Source organism: Salvelinus sp. IW2-2015, unplaced genomic scaffold (genome assembly GCF_002910315.2).
Source record: "Salvelinus sp. IW2-2015 unplaced genomic scaffold, ASM291031v2 Un_scaffold463, whole genome shotgun sequence".
NCBI lineage: Eukaryota > Metazoa > Chordata > Actinopteri > Salmoniformes > Salmonidae > Salvelinus > Salvelinus sp. IW2-2015.
The window spans coordinates 767,520-789,137 of NW_019942557.1; the positions used below are offsets into that span (position 1 = coordinate 767,520).

Here is a 21,618-nt window from a genome sequence, read left to right on the forward strand (position 1 = left end):
AGATGACTGGAGGTAAGCGCGGGATGACTGAGTGTTAGGCTGGGATGACTGATGGTTAGGCTGGGATGACTGAGGTAGGCTGGGATGACTGAAGGTTAGGCTGAGGGATATGACTGAGGTTAGGCTGGGATGACTGAGGTTAAGGCCCTGGGATGTACTGGGGAGGTTAGGCTGGGATTGACTGGAGGTTAGGCTGGGCCTCAGTCATGCCCATGAGACCGGCACTAACGCGTGCGGTTAGCGCTAGGGCGCTAACCTCAGTATGCGATCTTGTGCAGGTCTCTCAGAACCGGCGTCAGTCATCCAGCACTGACACCTCTGAGTCAGTGCTTCCATGGGTGACTCGTAACCTCGAGGCAGAATCAATGCTAGCAAGGCGCACATAGCCACCGCAGGTTAGGCTGGGATGACTCGCAGCTGGCTCTTCTCTCATGTGTCCTGCTGCCATGTGACTGTGAGGTAAGTAGAGCAGCTGGGAATTCCTCGACCACTAGGATTATGCGGGTTCCACCATCGTGCGTGGGCGATAGTGATTGACTGAGGTATGACATTTACGGGGATATGGAGCTACTGTGACTTTAACGGTGTTAATACAGCGTGCTATGTGTCCATGACTAGAGGGACGCTTTCAAGATAGCTTTTGGGATGACTGAGGGTTTAGGCTGATATAGATGTGAACTGAGATTGGTTCTCAAGTTGAGAGCGCTATGAGTGGAAAGTTTTGACCTTGGTGATTTATTATTGATCTGAGATAAAGGAAGTATGTGGCCTTAGGTATAAGTAGTCAGGCCCTCTCACTATACAGTTTAGCGCTTGAGAGTACGGTTACTTCATACTTTGAAGGCAAATGGGACCGGAGGTGTCTCTACCTCTGGGGGTGTGTGTGGACTGAGGTTAGGCTGGGATGACTGAGGTTAGGCTGGGATGACTGAGGTTAGGCTGGGATGACTGAGGTTAGGCTGGGATGACTGAGGTTAGGCTAGGATGACCGAGGTTAGGCTGGGATGACTGAGGTTAGGCTGGGATGACTGAGGTTAGGCTAGGATGACTGAGGTCAGGCTGGGATGACTGAGGTTAGGCTGGGATGACTGAGGTTAGGCTGGGATGACTGAGGTTAGGCTAGGATGACCGAGCCACCTCTCAAGATTGTTTATGTTCTTTCCTTGACCGCCCAGGCGACAGAGAGAACTCACATTCCTGTGAACATTGTTGCAGGAGGCTGGGCAGCAGTTGGCAGTGCTGTTCAGTGGAGGCTGCTGAGGGGAGAACGGCTCATAATAATGGCCGGAACGGAGCAAATGGAATGGCATCAAACCCATGCAAACCATGTATTTGATGTATTTGATACCATTCCACTGATGGAGCACGTCCTCCCAAATTAAGGTGCCACCAACCTCCTGTGGTCCAGGTGTTGAAGCAGCCCTGGCTCTTTCAGGAGGAGGCTCCTACTGTATATTTTCCCCTCAAAGCTCGGCGGGTTGAAACAGCTGAGAATGCTTGCTCTAGTGAGCTCCACATAGCTCCAGTGAAACAGATCAAAGAGTCAACGGATGGCCCGGCCAGTGTGTGAGATAACGGAACCCAGCTGGACATGAACAAAGGTCTAGAGGACTCAGTGTCTATCCCACAGCCTCGAACTAAAAAGAGCCATGTTTATCTACACTGAAAGATCAACATCAATATTATCACTGACTGCGTGTAAGACACTTTTCTCAAATATGCTGTAGTGATGGAGAGAATTTGAGAATCCCCCAATATTGTCATTGTATGGTATGGCAAAGTGAAATGTCTCTCCTTTTATACATACTTTCCGAGGCAGTGGATGCTGCTGAGAGGAGGACGGATAATAATAATGGCTGGAACGGAGCAAATTTACATTTACATTTAAGTCATTTAGCAGACGCTCTTATCCAGAGCGACTTACAAATTGGTGCATTCACCTTATGAAATCCAGTGGAACAACCACTTTACAATAGTGCATCTAACTCTTTTAAGGGGGAGGGGTGGGGTGATTAGGAGGATTACTTTATCCTAGGTATTCCTTAAAGAGGTGGGGTTTCAGGTGTCTCCGGAAGGTGGTGATTGACTCCGCTGACCTGGCGTCGTGAGGGAGTTTGTTCCACCATTGGGGTGCCAGAGCAGCGAACAGTTTTGACTGGGCTGAGCGGGAACTGTACTTCCTCAGAGGTAGGGAGGCGAGCAGGCCAGAGGTGGATGAACGCAGTGCCCTTGTTTGGGTGTAGGGCCTGATCAGAGCCTGAAGGTACGGAGGTGCCGTTCCCCTCACAGCTCCGTAGGCAAGCACCATGGTCTTGTAGCGGATGCGAGCTTCAACTGGAAGCCAGTGGAGAGAGCGGAGGAGCGGGGTGACGTGAGAGAACTTGGGAAGGTTGAACACCAGACGGGCTGCGGCGTTCTGGATGAGTTGTAGGGGTTTAATGGCACAGGCAGGGAGCCCAGCCAACAGCGAGTTGCAATAATCCAGACGGGAGATGACAAGTGCCTGGATTAGGACCTGCGCCGCTTCCTGTGTGAGGCAGGGTCGTACTCTGCGAATGTTGTAGAGCATGAACCTACAGGAACGGGTCACCGCCTTGATGTGAGTTGAGAACGACAGGGTGTTGTCCAGGATCACGCCAAGGTTCTTAGCGCTCTGGGAGGAGGACACAATGGAGTTGTCAACCGTGATGGCGAGATCATGGAACGGGCAGTCTGGAATGGCATCAAACCCATGATCAAACCCATGATGCATCAAACCCATGCAAACCAGCTCTCACCATTACCATGTGCCCGTCCTCCCCAATTAAGCTGCCACCAACCTCCTGTGTTCTGAGGGTATTTTGAGACTAGGGCTGCACTATTGACATGTGTAATATCCATATCACATGCAATATTTTGAAACGCCACTCAGCAGTGTGTAATGTCCGTTTTTATAGTTTACTCGTTTGTTGTCTCTCTCCTCTAGCGGCTGCTTCCCACACACACACCAAGCCCTGCCCCCTGTCACTCAAGCAGTACACTTCCTCTGCTGTTAGATCCAATATACGTTTGCATGCTGTTCTGTTAGGTCAAATGCAGTCGACACATTGTTCCAAACAAGAACGATGGTGCTCTCCATTGTGCTTCTTAATATAAATCATTGTATTTCTATGATTCCAACAGTTCACCAAAGTGTTTTGATCTATATCGCAAGTCAAATTGCAAAAGCAGTATTTGGTTAACAAAAAAAAAATCGCAATGAAATGTTTTTCCCATTTTCTGCAGCCCTACTTGAGACATATTACTACATAAAATAAACATAGCTAATTCATGTGACTAATTAATGTAATTACCTTTGTCTTTACTCATCTCTTTGGCCAGTGAATCCAACTTCCTCCTGAGGGACTTCTTACGCTTTTGACCATCTAAGAAAAGAAAAAAAAGAAAACACTTCATAACATTCTACCACATTCTACTGCATTCTACCATGCTTGTAACACGTAACTTCATGACTCAATATTGCATTACCATACACAAATGTTCTCATCACTCATCACAATCTGAAAGAAAGGCCTCAAAATATCCTTAAACAGACAACCCAAGCATACATCATGTAATATTTAAAATGTGGAATATGAATCCTGCTCCTAATTTTCAATAGCACTGTTAAAGTCACATGTGACATTCCACACAAAAACATGGCCGGATAAACTGTGTCCTGTCTTTCTTAACTAAATCCATATGTAGAAAGGGTGGTTCTAAAGTCTGCTGCTATTTCAGATTACATTTCATGTGTTTTTCCTACAGTTGACTGTTTACTTTTCATGCTAGTATTTTCTAAAGTTGTAATTCTGTAGTTATTGCCAGTGACTGTTGATGTCAGTGCGTGTCTATAGGGTCCCATGTTAGCCCAGAATAGTTAAGGCAGGAGCACATGGGGGAATGTAATCCAAGACAGAGCCTGGCTGACCAGAAACAGACCATGAGGTGAAGATAGACAACCTCACAACACGACAAGACAGTTGAAATAAATAACTCCTACAGCTACATACCTTTAAGTTACTATCTTCTATACAAATACACAGTTAAAACAGGGTTTCACAAATTCCTATCCATGAAAACGCTAAATACACAGGACATCCTATGTAAATACACAGAATAAACTAGAAATGATATATTACATTCAGTTTTGGTGTCAGTATCTGTTGTGTAACATTCAGACTTGTTGTGACAAGAATGTTTTCCAAGTAGCTTTGCTCGTTGAATGGAGAGATCAGGAGATAGTGGATGTTAGATGGCCTCCAAGCCTGAATAGTAGAGTACCTTTGGGGATGGTGATCTGGCAGCCCAGGTTGTAGTCCTGGAGCAGCCTGCTGAAAGCCACTTCTTGCAGGCGGACTCTCTCCAGCTCTGAGAGGCTCTGGAGGGGCACGGGCTTCAGACGAACGCTCCGCCCCGACATGCTGTTCCACGTGAAGGCACCCTGTGGTGAGGAGACAGGACACACACACGTCAGAGAGGAAACAAGGGACACACACACACATACACACATCAGACACATCTATCAGGACTGTTACTGTGGAAGTACCTGACTGGTCATGCATTTGTAAAGCAACAGATATTTCTGCCTGACCTGACAGTTGAGAAACTGGAGCACATCAATCATTTGACAATTCCCATGATTACTAAAGATGAGATCCTCCAGAGAGTCAAGAAGCCAGTTGGTTTTAACCTAATATGTGTTCAGATCTAGTTTGGTTTCTATTGTACAACAAATTATTTACGGAACATACAAATTCTTCTTTCTTTCAACTCTGTCAGTAAGTATGAACCAGAGTTCATGTGAATAATCTCCCTGACGACGGATCTCCCTGACAACGGATCTCCCTGACGACGGATCTCCCTGACGAGGGATCTCCCTGACGACGGATCTCCCTGACGACGGATCTCCCTGACAAAGGATCTCCCTGACAAAGGATCTCCCTGACTACGGATCTCCCTGACGACGGATCTCCCTGAAGACAGATGGTTCTTTTGCCCACTAAGGGAAGAGAATGTAAAAACTGGGTCATGCCAACCACTCTAAAAGGAAACAGACTCATGTACCTCCCGCAAACTGAACAAACCTTTACAAGCGAGACACAAGAGCAAAACTAGAATTTAAAACACATTATCTCCCGACCTCCTAAATGAGAAGCTTGTAGGTAGCAACATAGGCCTAACAGTATAAAGAGCCTGTTCTGTTAAGTGAAACCCATTTACTCAGCCATTACCAAATATGTCTCTCTCCCGTCATCTCCCCTGGTCTATAATGAGGTCACAGTCCATGGTTTCAAAAGGCCATCAATAAAAGCCTAGTTGTTGTAATTTCCTCTCTGACTGGAGAACTTGGTGAATAACACAGCTGGATGGGCTGAAACTCCCACTGTGAGAGAGCTTGCCAGAGCACCATCCATGCTTAGGAATGTCAGACATTGAGCCCTGTGTTTCAAGCCTCATTAAAGCCTCTCCCAGCTCTGGTTGGAGCGGTAAGTGCTGCTGACATACTGTAGGCCAACTCTCTCTGTCTAATGTTGAGATGGTGTTAAGTGTAAATTCAATATCGTCTGACAGTATCCAAGAACTATGACATGAAGAGAGTTCCATATTCATCCAGCCACCACCATGCGTGGAGAACATTCTATACAATACAATTTGACTAACATTTCAGGCTTGAGGAAACACACTGACTTACTTTTATAATGCAAATCCAAGACTAACAAAATAACAGTTAATGATCTATGATGAAAAGGACTCTGCTGAGTTAGTTAATAGGATGAACCCCTGTTGTGATCTACCAGACTAGGAAACCAGGAGTCCTCACTCGCAGCTGAAAACCCTGACCTCGGAGCATCTCTCTAATAAATCCAGCCAGCAGATTAGACTTCCTTTGATCTCATATGAGCCATGCTCCGAATCGGCTTACGGGCTCATTATCAGGCTTTGCCTACACTACTGTACAGTAGCTTATTCTCTCCTGTTGGGAGAGAAATGTCTTTACTTCACAAAGTCTAACTACTTAACTGAGTTAATATCACGCACCTGATACTGAACCATGGACAGACATGTACATCTAACAGCTCTGCTCAGGCATGCTTCACCTCTATGGCATTGGCTAACACCTCAACTGCAATCAGAGGTTCTGGGGATGGAGAGTAGAAATATAACAGCATAGAATAGAATAACTTGTTTTTTTTCTGTTGAGGAAACCAACAAACATAGACTCTAGGCGTACTTGGGAGATCTAACGGAGATCTAAGGGAGATCTAACAGAGATCTAAGGGAGATCTAACAGAGATCTAAGGCGAGATCTACAGAGAACTAACGAGATCTAAGGAACGACACTGATCTAACGAAGTCTAAGGAGATCTACAAGAGATCTTAAGGGAGATCGTAACGGAGATCTAAAAGATCACAGATCCTAAAATCTAGGAGATCTAACACGAGATTCTAAGGGGCACGAGATCTAACTAGAAAAAGGAGATCTTAAGAGATCTAACAAGAAGATCTAACACGCGAAGTATCACGGGAGATTCTTAAGGTACTAGAGATCTAACAGACGATCTAAGGAGATCAACGGAGATCTAACGGAGATCTAAACGAAGATCTAAGGAAGATCTAACAGAGATCTACGGAGAATCTAACAGAGATCTAAGGGAGATCTAGCAGAGATCTTAAATGGAGATCTAACGGAGATCTAAGGGAGATCTAACAGAGATCTAGGAGATCTAAGAGATCTGAGATCTACAGAATTAAGGGAGATCTAAGCCGAGAGATCTAAACGATCTAAGGAGATCTAAACAGAGAATCTAAGGGAGATCTAATGGATCTAAGGAGTTAACGGTATCTACAAGATTACGATTTAAGGAGATCTAAGGGACATCTAACAGAGATCTAAGGGAGATCTATAACGGATCTAAGGGAGATCTAATGGAGATCTAACAGGGAGATCTAAGGGAGATCTAAGGAGATTAAGGGAGATTAATGGAGTCTACAGATTTTAAGGAATTAACAGAGATCTAACGGAGAATCTAACGGAGATCAGAGGAGCAGATCTAAAGCGGAGATTTAATGGAGATCTAACATAAGATCTAACGGAGATCTTACGGAATCTAACAGAGATCTAAGGGAATCTAACATAGATCTAACAGAGATCTAACAGAGATCTAAGGGAGATTTAATGGAGATCTAACAGATTTAAGGGAGATCTAACGGAGATTTAAGGGAGATCTAAGGGAGATCTATCCATTCTACAGTATCAACCATGTTTCCTGACATTACAGTGTTTACCTCAGCTCATTGTGAGGGTTCCTCCCCTTGTAGGGTGTTGAATCATTGAGTCATTTTCCCCCAGTCCTACCCTCCATCGGCTACACAAGTGACTGATACTGTGTAGTACTTCCTTCCCTAATCAACAAACAAAAGATTGTCTCTGTTGCGATTCTCTCCATGTTCTGTCCACTGGAGCCAAGATCTCTGCTGTAGCCAGAGAATGTGTTTAATCTCCCTTCTCTGTGTGCCAACCCATAAAGGCCAAACACACACACACACACGTTTGGTGTTAATTATCCACAGCTGGGAGGCATCAACACCCAGTAATACATCACAGCACGTTATCACACGTTTACACAATGTGAGATTGAACACAGAGTAAATGGGATGATAAGTCTGCCCAAACAATCCGGTTCATCAACATTACATCTTATCGTGTGGATACACGTGATATGTTGTGAAGATTGGCGTCGGTTTTGCTGATATGAGAAAGTGGTCGAGAGGAAGGAAAATAAGATACATTCTTCTTGTTCTATTATTTGTACAAATCAAACTCAGAGGTGAAGCTCAAAGTGAATAAAGGTACTGCCTCATACCGCTTATAGCTCCCTACATCCGAGTGGCGCAGCGGGTTAGGGGAGGGTTTGGCCCGGAGTTGGCCGTCATTGTATAATAAGAATTTGTTCTTAACTGACTTGCCTGATAAAATAATAATAAATAATAAATAATGGTTGAGGCTTGAGCAGGTGTCAGTCCGGGGTTGGGATACAGTCAGAAAGTCAAATAAAGCCATCTATAAAACCATTTCCAAGATTGAATACGTCTGGTAGGTAACTTAGCAACCACGTAATGGTTTACTTCCCACCTTGCAGTTTTACATATATTTACATAACAGGCTGTAGCATCTGTCCACACGATTACAGGGTATTTGTTTACAGCCCACTCTGATTAAGATGACAAGATAAGTGGGTTATGTACTGTATACATGGCAAGCAGTGGAGGCTGGTGAGGGGAGGATGGCTCATAATAATGTCTGGAACGGAGTAAATGAAATGGCATCAAACACATGGTGTATTTGAAAACCATTCCACTGATTCCGCCCCAGGCAATACCTACGAGCCTGTCCTCCCCAATTAAGGTGCCACCAACCTCCTGTGATGGCAAGACATCACCCCTAACTGATATAGTACACTGTGGTGTACAAGTTACAAACTGAGAACCCATCAAACTGAAAACCCATCAAACTGAGAACCCATCAAACTGATAACCCATCAAACTGATAACCCATCAAACTGATAACCCATCAAACTGAGAATTCATCAAACAGAGAACCCATCAAACTGAAAACCCATCAAACGGAGAACCCATCAAACTGAGAACCCATCAAACTGATAACCCATCAAACTGATAACCCATCAAACTGAGGGAACATCAAACTGAGAACCCATCAAACTGAGAACCCATCAAACAGAGGGAACATCTAGATGTGTGTGCGTTATGATAGACTCATTTGTATATTACACCATATCCTATTCATATCAGCTTTAACGACAGCTCTCATCTGCTCAATCTGTTCAGATGTTCCTATCAGATCTCACTACATCAGACGAGGCTGTGGGAGGAGTTATAGGATGACAGACGCATTGTAATGGCTGGAATGGAAGTAATGGAACGGTATCAAACACATCAAACATATGGAAACCACGTGTTTGACTCCGTTCCATTAATTCCATTCCAGCCATTACAATGAGCCCTTCCTCCTATAGCTCCTCCCACCAGACTCCTCTGCAGTACATGCCATGGTTCCACCGTCCTACTCAGAGACAGTCCAGAAGGGCATGGTACCACCGTCTACTCAGACACCCCCAGAAGGGCATGGTCCCACCGTCCTACTCAGACACAGTCCAGAAGGGTATGGTCCCACCGTCCTACTCAGAGACAGTCCAGAAGGGTATGGTCCCACCGTCCTACTCAGAGACAGTCCAGAAGGGCATGGTACCACCGTCCTACTCAGACACAGTCCAGAAGGGCATTGTCCCACTGTCCTACTCAGACACACTCCAGAAGGCATGGTCCAGCGTCCTACTCAGACACAGTCCAGAGCGGTCCCACCATCCTACTCAGACACAGTCCAGAAGGGCATGGTCCCACCGTCCTACTCAGACACACTCCAGAAGGGCATGTCCCAGCGTCCTACTCAGACACAGTCCAGAAGGGCATGGTCCCACCGTCCTACTCAGACACAGTCCAGAAGGGCATTGTCCACTGTCCTACTCAGACACAGTCCAGAAAGGGCATGGTCCCACCGTCCTACTCAGATACAGACTAGAGGGCATGGTACTACCGTCCTACTCAGATACAGTCCAGAAGGGCATGGTACTACCGTCCTACTCAGACACAGTCCAGAAGGGCATGGTACCACCGTCCTACTCAGATACAGTCCAGAAGGGCATGGTACTACCGTCCTACTCAGACACAGTCCAGAAGGGCATGGTACCACCGTCCTACTCAGACACAGTCTAGAAGGGCATGGTACTACCGTCCTACTCAGACACAGTCCAGAAGGGCATGGTTCCACCGTCCTACTCAGACACAGTCTAGAAGGGCATGGTACTACCGTCCTACTCAGACACAGTCCAGAAGGGCATGGTTCCACCGTCCTACTCAGAGACAGTCCAGAAGCGCATGGTTCCACCGTCCTACTCAGAGACAGTCCAGAAGGGCATGGTCCACCGTCCTACTCAGATACAGTCCAGAAGGGCATGGTCCCACCGTCCTACTCAGAGACACTCCAGAAGGGTATGGTCCCACCGTCCTACTCAGAGACAGTCCAGAAGGGCATGGTTCCACCGTCCTACTCAGACACAGTCTAGAAGGGCATGGTCCCACTGTTCTACTCAGAGACAGTCCAGAAGGGTATGTCCCACCGTCCTACTCAGAGACACTCCAGAAGGGTATGTCCCACCGTCCTACTCAGAGGGACAGTCCAGAAGGGCATGGTCCCACCGTCCTACTCAGACACAGTCTAGAAGGGCATGGTCCCACTGTCCTACTCAGACACAGTCTAGAAGGGCATGGTCCCAGTGTGCTACGCAGACACACTCCAGAAGGGCATGGTCCTCACATTGACAACTACAGACATGTGGACTAGACTCTGACATTACCCCACCACCCATAAAGCATCTCTCGTTGAAATGTTTAGTGTGACAGCAGTCTTGGATAAGTTTGCAAAGGGAGGGTGTACTTACTGGAAACGTTCTAAATTTACCCGGGTCACTAGATGTCTTGTGATAGATTACATAAAATCCTTGAAAGATACCAACATTTTGTTAGTTTACTGTTAAACTTAGAAAGTTTACAGTAATATCCCCTCCCTTTGCAACCTTATCCAAGACTGCTGTACTAGATTATGACAGGTGTCTCTACTTATCTCTGGCCCTCTGTTGGGCCTTATCACATTTAAGATATATTAAATCATGAAATAAGATGATAAATAAAATAAGATGACAAAGCTGTAAAACATTCTCCTAAATATAAATCATCAACTAAGTGAATACCATTGGTGTTTAATATGAGGGTTTCAGCATTAAATATCCTATATATATATATATATTTTTTTTTACAATGTCAATATGATGGCTGTCAATGTCTTGGCGTCAAACTGGTGGCAGTTATGAAAAAAGTAAATAGTTGGACAAGTTGCAGAGGTAATTGAAAATAATGGCATTGTTGATTAGATGCTTTTTTCATTAATTAGGCTATTTTCTCTTGAACCATATATGGTCTATCTACTAAAACCTAATGGACAATATGGACACATTTATAAACAATGAATACTATACCGTATATGAATAATACAAAAAATACGTTATTCAAGCATACATTAAGTTATGACAGCTTGCCATATCATTTTTATTAATTAACAAAATGACTGAAGATTGCGGTAACTATGGTAAATTGGCTGTAGCTTAGCAACCCTAGTCTTGGTAATGAAATGTTTACTATGACCGTGTGTGTGTGTGGCAACAACAACACCACCAGCATACGGTGGCTGAGATAGGAGAGCAAGCAGAGGGATGATCATCAGTATAAAATCAGGAAGCACATGAGAGAATTTCACTTGAGTGGTCAACTCTAATGTCTAAAACCATTTATCTGAAGGTTATGATTGTATGCGTGAGTAGGATGGTAGCTAATCATATCACAGTGGGGAAAAAGAGCATTCTATGATATGGATTAGTCACTTCCTCCCTGAACAGCTTGAAAGACATCATGTCAACTTCAAATCAAATGTATTGGTCACATACACATGGTTAGCAGATGTTAATGGTCACATACACATGTTAGCAGATGTTAATGGTCACATACACATGGTTAGCAGATGTTAATGGTCACATACACATGGTTGAGCAGATGTTAATGGTCACATACACATGGTTAGCAGATGTTAATTGGTCACATACACATGGTTGCAGATGTTAATGGTCACATACACATGGTTAGCAGATGTTAATGGTCACATACACATGGTTGAGCAGATGTTAATGGTCACTATACACATGGTTAGCAGATGTTAATGGTCACATACACATGGTTAGCAGATGTTAATGCGAGTGTAGCGAAATGCTTGTGCTTCTAGTTCCGACAATGCAGTAATAACCAACGAGTAATCTAACCTAACAATTCCACAACTACTACCTTATACACACAAGTGTAAAGGGATAAAGAATATGTACATAAATATATATGAATGAGTGATGGTACAGAACGGCATAGGCAAGATGCAGTAGATTGTATCTGTAACATGTCACTCTGACTGTGCATTCTTTCACAGTAAAAAGAGCGACCTGGTTTTGAAAAGATTGAATGTGTCATTAAAGGGGAATGTTGCTAGTCATACTTAACACTGAGTTCAATCTCATCTTAAACATGATATGTAAAAACATTACGCAACTCAGTGGTGTTTTCTGTCCGATTACAGGTGAGAGGTGCTGCCCTGCTCACTAAACCCCACGCCAGAGGATGAAAGAACATTACCAAAGGTGACATACAGTACTGTACAGTATATAACCATATGGTATGCAACACATAGCCATAAACCGCCAGGTGTGTGACTAGGGATGCTTATTCCTGTTACTAACAGTTCTGATAGTTAATAACATAAAATAGAATGGGGTTTCCATTCAGTTCCATGAAATAGTACTTAAATTCATCATGTTCTATAATACTGTGACATCCTATATGAAAGAGTTGCCACAATGTGCATGTCCTTCAGTGGTCCGTCCCCGATGCAATTAAAAAAAGAGAAAGTGTTAGCCATCATTCAGTGAAGTACAATGAGCGGAAATGAGCAAGGTAAACACAAAGTAGTGAGACTGACAGCTCAGAATACAGCCATTAACCACACTTGAGATAGGTATGTTGGGTGATGAATATTCCTCCCTGTTCAGGAAGCCATTGAATGGAACAATTCACTAGTTCTGTTCTCCACAAAGACTTCAAACTGAGGCTGGACTAATTTTAGAAGCAAATACCAAAAACAAAGTAAAGCTGGTGCTCATTTCCCAAAACCTCTTACAACAAGCCCAACACTAATATGATTAACTAACAAAGTGGAAGAGAGACAACCACCTTCCCAATCTGAACTCAACAGGATTCTGCACGCTGATCAATATTTATGACTGCACCTCAATGAGGTTATTTTCGGGTTGGTTGACTGTTCATTGACTTTCTGATGTCTGGAAAGTTCACAACCTGCACACACAGCAACCCTTTATCTAGATCGAGGGGAAACACACCCACGATTTGTTATTTCCAATCTGATGAGGAGATGATAGATAGGGCGTAGTAATGACAGTTTCAGTGGTACCAAAGATAACTAAAGGAAGCTAGATTCTTGGCATATTCAAAACAATACCATAGGATTTTTTTTTATAGACATTGTGAACAAAAACAGCCTGCAATGATTACTATTATTGAGCTTTTACTAATATAGTGTTGTTGGAATAATGGTGTAAAACAGTTTATCATACTTCATACAGTACTTAAGGTCAGATATTATTAAGCTACAAGGAGACTCCGCAATAATGTGTTATCCTTCATACTACATGAAGCACAAGGTCAGATGCACATATTTTCAAGGGTAATTAATAAAAAACTTTACTCAAAAGTGACCATGTAAATTGCAGTATGATTTCCCTCCTACAGTTTTTACATGAACCACTGAGGTCCAATAAGATTCATAAAAAATATGGATTTAGCTCAATGGGCTAACAGGATCTTCTTACATGTATTTGTTTAGTTTTTACATTTGAGTCATTTAGCAGACGTTCTCTTATCCAGAGCGACTTACAGCAGCAATAAGGGTTAAGTGCCTTGCTCAAGGGCAAATTGACAGATTTTTCACCAAGTCGTCTCAGGGATTCGACCCAGCGACCTTTCGGCTAACTGCTAGGGTACCTACAGCCAAAGTCATATTGATAACCCCGGTTCGAAACCAGGTCAGTAACAACTGCAAACAGAAAAATCTAAAGCCTGGCACAGCTCCAGACTTCACTGAAAGCACTATAGCAGGGATCATCAACTACACTGAACAAAAATATAAACACAACATTTGTTTGTCCCATGTTTCATGAGCTGAAATAAAAGATCCCAGAAATGTTGCATACGCACAAAAAGCTTATTTCTCTCAAATTTGGCACACAAATTTGTTTCCATTCCTGTTAGTGAGCATTTCTCCTTTGCCAAGATATTCCAACCACCTGACAGGTGTGGCATATTAAGAAGCTGATTAAACAGCATGATCCTTACACAGGCACATTTTGTGCTGGGGACAAGGCCACTCTTAAATTTGCAGTTTTGTTACACAACACAATGCCACAGATGTCTCAAGTTTTGAGGGAGCGTGCAATTGTCATGCTGACTGCAAGAATGTCCACCAGAGGTGCTGCCAGAGAAAGTAATGTTAATTTCTCTACCATAAGCCACCTCAAACATCGTTTTAGAGAATTTGGCAGTACGTCCAACCAGCCTCACAACCGCAGACCATTTTTAGCCACGCCAGCCCAGTACATCCACATCCGGCTTCTTCACCTGCGGGATCGTCTGAGACCAGACACCCGGAGAGCTGATGAAACTGAGGAGTATTTATGTCCGTAATAAAGCCCTTTTGTGGGAAAAAACTGATTCTGATTTGCTGGGCCTGCCTCCCCAGCGGGTGGGCCTATGCCCTCCCAGGCCCACCCATGGCTGCACCCCTACCCAGTCATCTGAAATCCATAGATTAGGACCTAAATAATTTATTTAAATTGACTGATATCCTTAAATGAACTGTAAATCAGTAAAATCGTTTAAATTGTTGGCGTTTATATATTTGTTCATTTATAGATTCAGCCGCGGGACGATTTTTTTCTTGAGCGGATGGTCAGGGGGCTGGAACATAATTACAAATATTTTGTTGATAGAAAATTGACCGCAAGAAGCCCAAACAGATATAATATTTGACTAAAACATAATAATTTCAAACCTTGTTTACATTTGTATACTATCGCATATACACAATATATACAAAAGTATGTGGACACCCCTTCAAATTAGTGGATTGAGCTATTTTAGCCAGACCCATTGCTGACAGTTGTATAAAATCGAGCACATAGCCATGCAATCTCCAGAGACAAACATTGGCAGTACAAAGAGCTCAGTGACTTTCAACGTGGCACCATCATAGGATGCCACCTTTCTGCTATGCGGACAATACACCGCTGTACATTTTGATGAAACATGGTGAAGCCCCAAAATTGCCCTCCCTGGAAGCCTGTGTTTCAGACATAAGGAGGTGGATAGCGGCACATTTTTGACATTTTAAACTCAGAGAAAACAGAGATGCTAGTTCTAGCTCACAAGAAACAAAGAGATCTTCAGTTGGATCTGACAACTAATCTTGATGGTTGTACAGTCATCTCAAATAAAACTGTGAAGGACATCGGCGTTACTCTGGACCCCGAACATATCAAGACTATTTCAAGGACAGCTTTTTTCCATCTTCGTAACATTGCAAAAATCTGAAATGTTCTGTCCAAAAATGATGCAGAAAAATGTATCCATGCTTTTGTCACTTCTAGATTAGACTATTGCAATGCTCTACTTTCCAGCTAGCCGGATAAAGCACTAAATAAACTTAAGTTAGTGCTAAACACGGCTGCTAGAATCTTGACTAGAACCCAAAAATGTGATCATATTACTCCAGTGCTAGCCTCTCTACACAGGCTTCCTGTTAAGGCTAGGGCTGATTTAAAGGTTTTACTGCTAAGCTACAAAGCATTACATGGGCTTGCTCCTACCTATCTCTCCCATTTGGTCCTGCCATACATACCTACACGTACGCTACGGTCACAAGACGCAGGCCTCCTTATTGTCCCTAGAATTTCTAAGCAAACAGCTGGAGGCAGGGCTTTCTCCTATAGAGCTCAATTTTTATGGAATGGTCTGCCTATCCATGTGAGAGACCTCGACCTTTAAGTCTTTATTGAAGACTCATCTCTTCAGTAGGTTCTATGATTGAATGTAGTCTGGCCCAGGGGTGTGAAGGTGAACGGAAAGGCACTGGAGCAACGAACCACCCTTGCTGTCTATGCCTGGCCGGTTCCCCTCTCTCCACCGGGATTCACTTCCTCTAACCCTATTACGGGGCTGAGTCACTGGCTTACTGGTGCTATTCCATGCCGTCCCTAGGAGGGGTGCGTCACTTGAGTGAGTTGAGTCACTGACGTGCTCTTCCTGTCCGGGTTTGGCGCCCCCCTCGGGTTCGTGCCGTAGGGGAGATCTTCGTGGGCTATACTCGGCCTTGTCTCAGGGTAGTAAGTTGGTGGTTGAAGACATCCCTCTAGTGGTGTGGGGGCCGTGCTTTGGCAAAGTGGGTGGGGTTATATCCTGCCTGGTTGGCCCTGTATAGCAGCAAAGGGGAGACCAACTCCTTATTGATGCCCATCATTTTGGAATGAGATGTTCGACGAGCAGGTGTCGACATACTTTTGGTCATGTTGTGTATCTCTCTATTATGTGTGGGAATACTTAAGAACATATTTCCAAAAATAAAATCACTTGGCGCTGGTCTTTTTGCATTGTTTTTATGTCCAACAATTTAACATTTTAAATAAAAACATTTGTATTTTTTTCTCTAAACTTTGGTGGACAAAGGAAATCACCCACATGGGGAACCTGCACTAAAGTGTAGTTACACTGTTTTAGGGGGTGGCGACACAATCTCAGATATGTTATGTTTTCTAAAACCTAAACAAACCATAACACAATTCTAGAGATTCAACTTAGCTTAGCCTTCACACATACTCCAAGAGACGGCTGATAATGTCTGAACGGATCAGAAATGCTTTCAGTAGAAAAGCAAGTTCATTTGTCAGGATGTTGTCAGTCAGTCAGTCCCATAATATTTACTAAGAATTGATGCTGGTTCTGACGTCATCAGAACCCACAGTCCTTGTACCACTCAGGGTCCTAAGTAACACTTGATGTAATATGAGACCCACTGGCAGAACTCCCTCTCCTTTCTGTCAGCGAAATACATTCTAAAATCATCTTGAAAAGCGAGAAATTAGCTATAAACTTAAGCAATTAACAGAGTTGCTTAACAAGTTCCCGCAATGAATCATTAGTGCAAGGTGTCTTGAGCATTAATCCCAGCAGTGATGTAGAACATGCTTTGTGCAGCAATATAGACGGTGAGGAGGACTCACTCTCCCATTGTGAAATTCAGTTTCCCAGTTATAGCCTCAGGTAGGTTCCCTATAGGCCAGGTATGGGGTCATAGAGTTCATAGACCACTGATGGCTTGAACTCACCTAGATCACTGTCTGTAGACTATCACACCCTGACACCCAGCCCAATTACAGTGTGTGAAGCTACCCACTGGGCACACACTGGTGGAATCAACGTTGTTCCAACTTCATTTCAATGATTTCTTAATTTCAAATACGTCTCTTGGAGTATTTCAATGAAATTAAGTTGAACCAACGTGGAATAGACGTTGAATTGAAGTCTGTGCCCAATGGGTATGCTTATTGGTTCTTAGCCAAACACACCGCTGATATCACATGATAAGAGGTCATGTACGATTGCCTACTAAAATACCCACATGACTGACTCAGAGATCCACCTAACAAATATGGGGAACTCCTCATGGACAAGACAAAAGGGAAGCCACCTGCTCTTCAGCGTTCCTGTTGCCTACCTGCCACTGTTAATTACTGGGCAGCAATGTACTGTATATGAGACGTCACTGTAAAGCCACATGGTCACATGTGCATGTAACCTTCCATTAAAGACTGGAAGCCCAACAAAAACAAAACAACCACGGAGAAACGGCGTCCAATTACATTTTAATTGTGATGTTTCTAGGCTGTAACACAATGCACTGCATTACATGTGAGGAGCATACATTTTTAAAAACATAATTTGAAGTTATACGTCATATAAAAGTCTGAAGAGAATCAGACATGAGGCATTTCCAATTACAACTAATATATCAATTTATCGAACCCCCATTTTTAATACAAAATGGAGGAAATTCTCGATATCTTTTTTTTAATCATTAACACTTTATCTAACCCACATTTTTTTATACAACATTTAGGAAATTCTCAATATCTTGGTTAAACATACGCAAATGTTGGTTTGTTCAAAAAGTCTACAAAAATGACGCGGTACAGAAGAGGACCGTACAATACTTACAAGGTATGAGATGCGCCTGTTGAAGGGTAGGAGATCCCCCATGATCCGAATACCTAGACAGCCCGTAAGTCGCTACGTCAATGACTGCAAATAGATAACATGTAAGATTTTGCTATATTTGCCCTCAGTTTTACTACATTTGTCGTTTAACTCTCATTTGCGCTTTCCCTTGTCTGGTGAAGCTTAGGTACTTGAAGAACGAAGCGCAAGGAAGCCTGACGATAGACGGGGCGGGGAAGTTTGATGCGCTTTCTCTCCACTGGAAAGTTCAACAACTCAGTTATTAATGACGTGATAACAAACACTGTCAACATCCTCAGAAAGATACCGCCATTTGTGTTTTAACGCAAGTTAAACATGCCATCCTTCACACAATACATATGTTCCAATCCAAAATGTATCGACTTGWCTCACTGTGATAAAATATATTCTAGACTAGAGGTCATACATCAACATCATTCAATATTGTATTTATACGTTCCACTATCAATGTGCTGTCCGTGAAATCTATTTGCGTGAATCATTTGCAATTCAGACCATTTGGTTGAGGAAGTTTTGATGGGAGGAATGTCTCTGTGTCATAATAAAACTGTTTATATAGTATGACGTGTCCAGACCAGATGTAACGCATCAGAACATGCAGATAAATGTAAAGACCTTTGTGATGTAGTAAGTATACCTACTTAAATTATGTGCTATGCAAACGACAGTACTATGACCCTGCTAAACATGCATTACACTATATAATATGTTGTAGTTGTATTAACCTGCGTCTCACGCTTGAAAATATATTAAATCCAAATGAAATCCAGTCTACATGGTTACAACATGGTCCCATTAGCCTACTGTCCACGAATGGTAAACAAATGTCTCTTGACTGAGAATGTGGATTGACTCTCCCTTATGGAGAAGAGAAATGGACATGTTTGTTATTACTGTGACATGCTGACATCTTCAGCAGCTTTGTCCATCTAAACAGGAACAACTCCTGCTTGAACAAAACAAACAAACTGCAGGTAGAGGGCAAAAACCATGACCACTCTGTTTTTGCACAACAAATCTAAGTTATAACCCTCAACTTTCAACCGCATTCTTGGGATTAGCCTGAGGATCGAGTTTCAAGACATGAGGACACAGTACTTGTGCAAGAATGAACAAAAATGTAAGTGTTTTTCATTGAATATCAGCTTGTTTGACTCGGGTTGTATTTCACATTGTTTTTCTAAAACATTTATTATCATATTTATAAATTGTGACATTTTTATGATGCAAACATACAATGTTTTCTGTCATTAGAATTAACAATTTTTCAAGCCAATAACTATTTTTGGCTCAGGGGTTCAAAATGATTAGAAGAAACTATCATCTGACTAGGAAAGCAGTTGTTTAAAGCCTATTAATGTGGAAAATTTGACTTTTAATGAGACTTTTAATCAGACTCGTGGGATAGCTTTCCTCTGCAAAATAAGCAAAATAATGGCTCAGTAAAGTTTGATCCAAAATATATCTGATGAAATGGGGTTACAATTTTGAAAAAGCTCTTGAGATTTGCATTGCAATCCTCTGTTTTATTAGTATAGTGTGGAGCAAAGGAGGCTGCTGAGGGGAGGACAGTTCATAAGAATGTCTGGAACGGAGCGAATGGAATGGCATGTGTTTAATATCATTACACTTATCCCGCTCCAGCCATTACCACAAGCCCATCCTCCCCAATTAAGGTGCCACCAATTCCCTGTGGTGTGGGGGAATACCAAAGATGCCTAGCCCACCAGAAACAGCCATGCATTGCGTAACATTCAGAGCAGGTTGTGCTTTGCTAGCACACTGATCCCATCGCAAAGCCTAACTAATTTGATCATTTAAAACCATCCAAACAGCTGGATCTTCATCTTGACTACTTTCTTATGTCATTCTCGGTGGCAACAAAAGTAAAAAATAAAAGTGTTAATAGGGGACAGAATGCGGTCGGACCGTCAAATAATTGACATATCCACTACCGTTCAAAAGTTTGGGGTCGCTTAGAAAATTCCTTGTTTTTTAAAAGAAAAGCACTTTTTTTTTGTCCCATAAAATAACATCAAATTGATCAGAAAAACAGTGTAGACATTGTTCATGTATTTTGTAGCTCAAGATGGCTGATTTTTAATGGAATATCTACATAGGCATACAGAGGCCCATTATCAGCAACCATCACTCCTGTGTTCCAATGGCACGTTGTGTTAGCTAATCCAAGTTGATCATTTTAAAAGGCTAATTGTTCATTAGAAAACCCTTTTGCACTTATGTTAGCACAGCTGAAAACTGTTGTCCTGATTAAAGAAGCAATACAACTGGCCTTCTTTAGACTAGTTGAGTATCTAGAGCATCAGCATTTGTGGGTTCGATTAAATTCTCAAAATGGCCAGAAACAAAGACCTTTCTTCTGAAACTCGTCAGTCTATTCTTGTTCTGACAAATGAAGGCTATTCCATGCAAGAAATTGCCAAGAAACGGAAGATCTCGTACAACGCTGTATTCTACTCCCTTCACAGAACAGTGAAAGAGGCTCTAACCAGAATAGAAAGAGAGTGGGAGGCCCCGGTGCACAACTGAGCAAGAAGACAAGTACATTAGAGTGTCTAGTTTGAGAAACAGACGCCTCACAAGTCCTCAACTTGCAGCTTCATTAAATAGTACCTGCAAAACACCAGTCTCAACGTCAACAGTGAAGAGGCAGCTCCGGGATGCTGGCCTTCTAGGCAGAGTTGCAAAGAAAAAGTAATCTCAGACTGGCCAATTAAAAAAAAGATTAAGATGGGCAAAATAACACAGACACTGGACAGAGGAGCTCCGCCTAGAAGGCCAGCATCCCGGAGTCACCTCTTCACTTTTGATGTTGAGACTGGTGTTTTCCGGGTACTATTTAATGTTGAAGAATGGTCTTTTCCCCTTTGTTCAGAAATGAAATGATATCCAAAATATTGCTATTTTTAAAACAAGCCATGGAAAGTTGGCTGCAATTTCAGTTTAATCCACCAGAAAAGAGAACAAATATTACAACAAATATTCTGGTTAAACTAAAATATACTAATTGACAACAACAAAAAACTATATTTTTCGAGATAAAAAAACAACAACAGTATAATATTTGTAAATTTTATCATAAATAGGACTGGTGGAGTTATATCACACATTCAGCTATCAAAAATATATGAAACTGTCTGCTTTACCCAAAATTACAACCAACTAATTGCAGCATTACCACAAAAATTGAAGAGGCAAGTGGAAGGAAGAATGCGGTTGAAAGTTGAGGGTTATAACTTAGATTTGTTGTGCAAAAACAGAGTGGTCATGGTTTTTGCCCTCTACCTGCAGTTTGTTTGTTTTGTTCAAGCAGGAGTTGTTCCTGTTTAGATGGACAAAGCTGCTGAAGATGTCAGCATGTCACAGTAATAACAAACATGTCCATTTCTCTTCTCCATAAGGGAGAGTCAATCCACATTCTCAGTCAATAGAGACATTTGTTTACCCTTTGTGGACAGTAGGCTAATGGGACCATGTTGTAACCATGTAGACTGGATTTCATTTGGATTTAATAACTTGTCT

The 21,618-nt window shown here is 42.6% G+C and overlaps 1 protein-coding gene across 1 annotated transcript in view; it reads right to left on the bottom strand.

The window, feature by feature from the left end:
* LOC112068351 (rho GTPase-activating protein 6-like) overlaps positions 1-21,618 on the bottom strand; it is a 71,035-nt gene that overhangs the window by 15,586 nt on the left and 33,831 nt on the right. Inside the window, 2 exon segments of the mRNA XM_024135483.2 lie at positions 3,333-3,404; positions 4,303-4,462. Of these exon segments, the coding sequence (XP_023991251.1) occupies positions 3,333-3,404; positions 4,303-4,462 (232 nt within the window).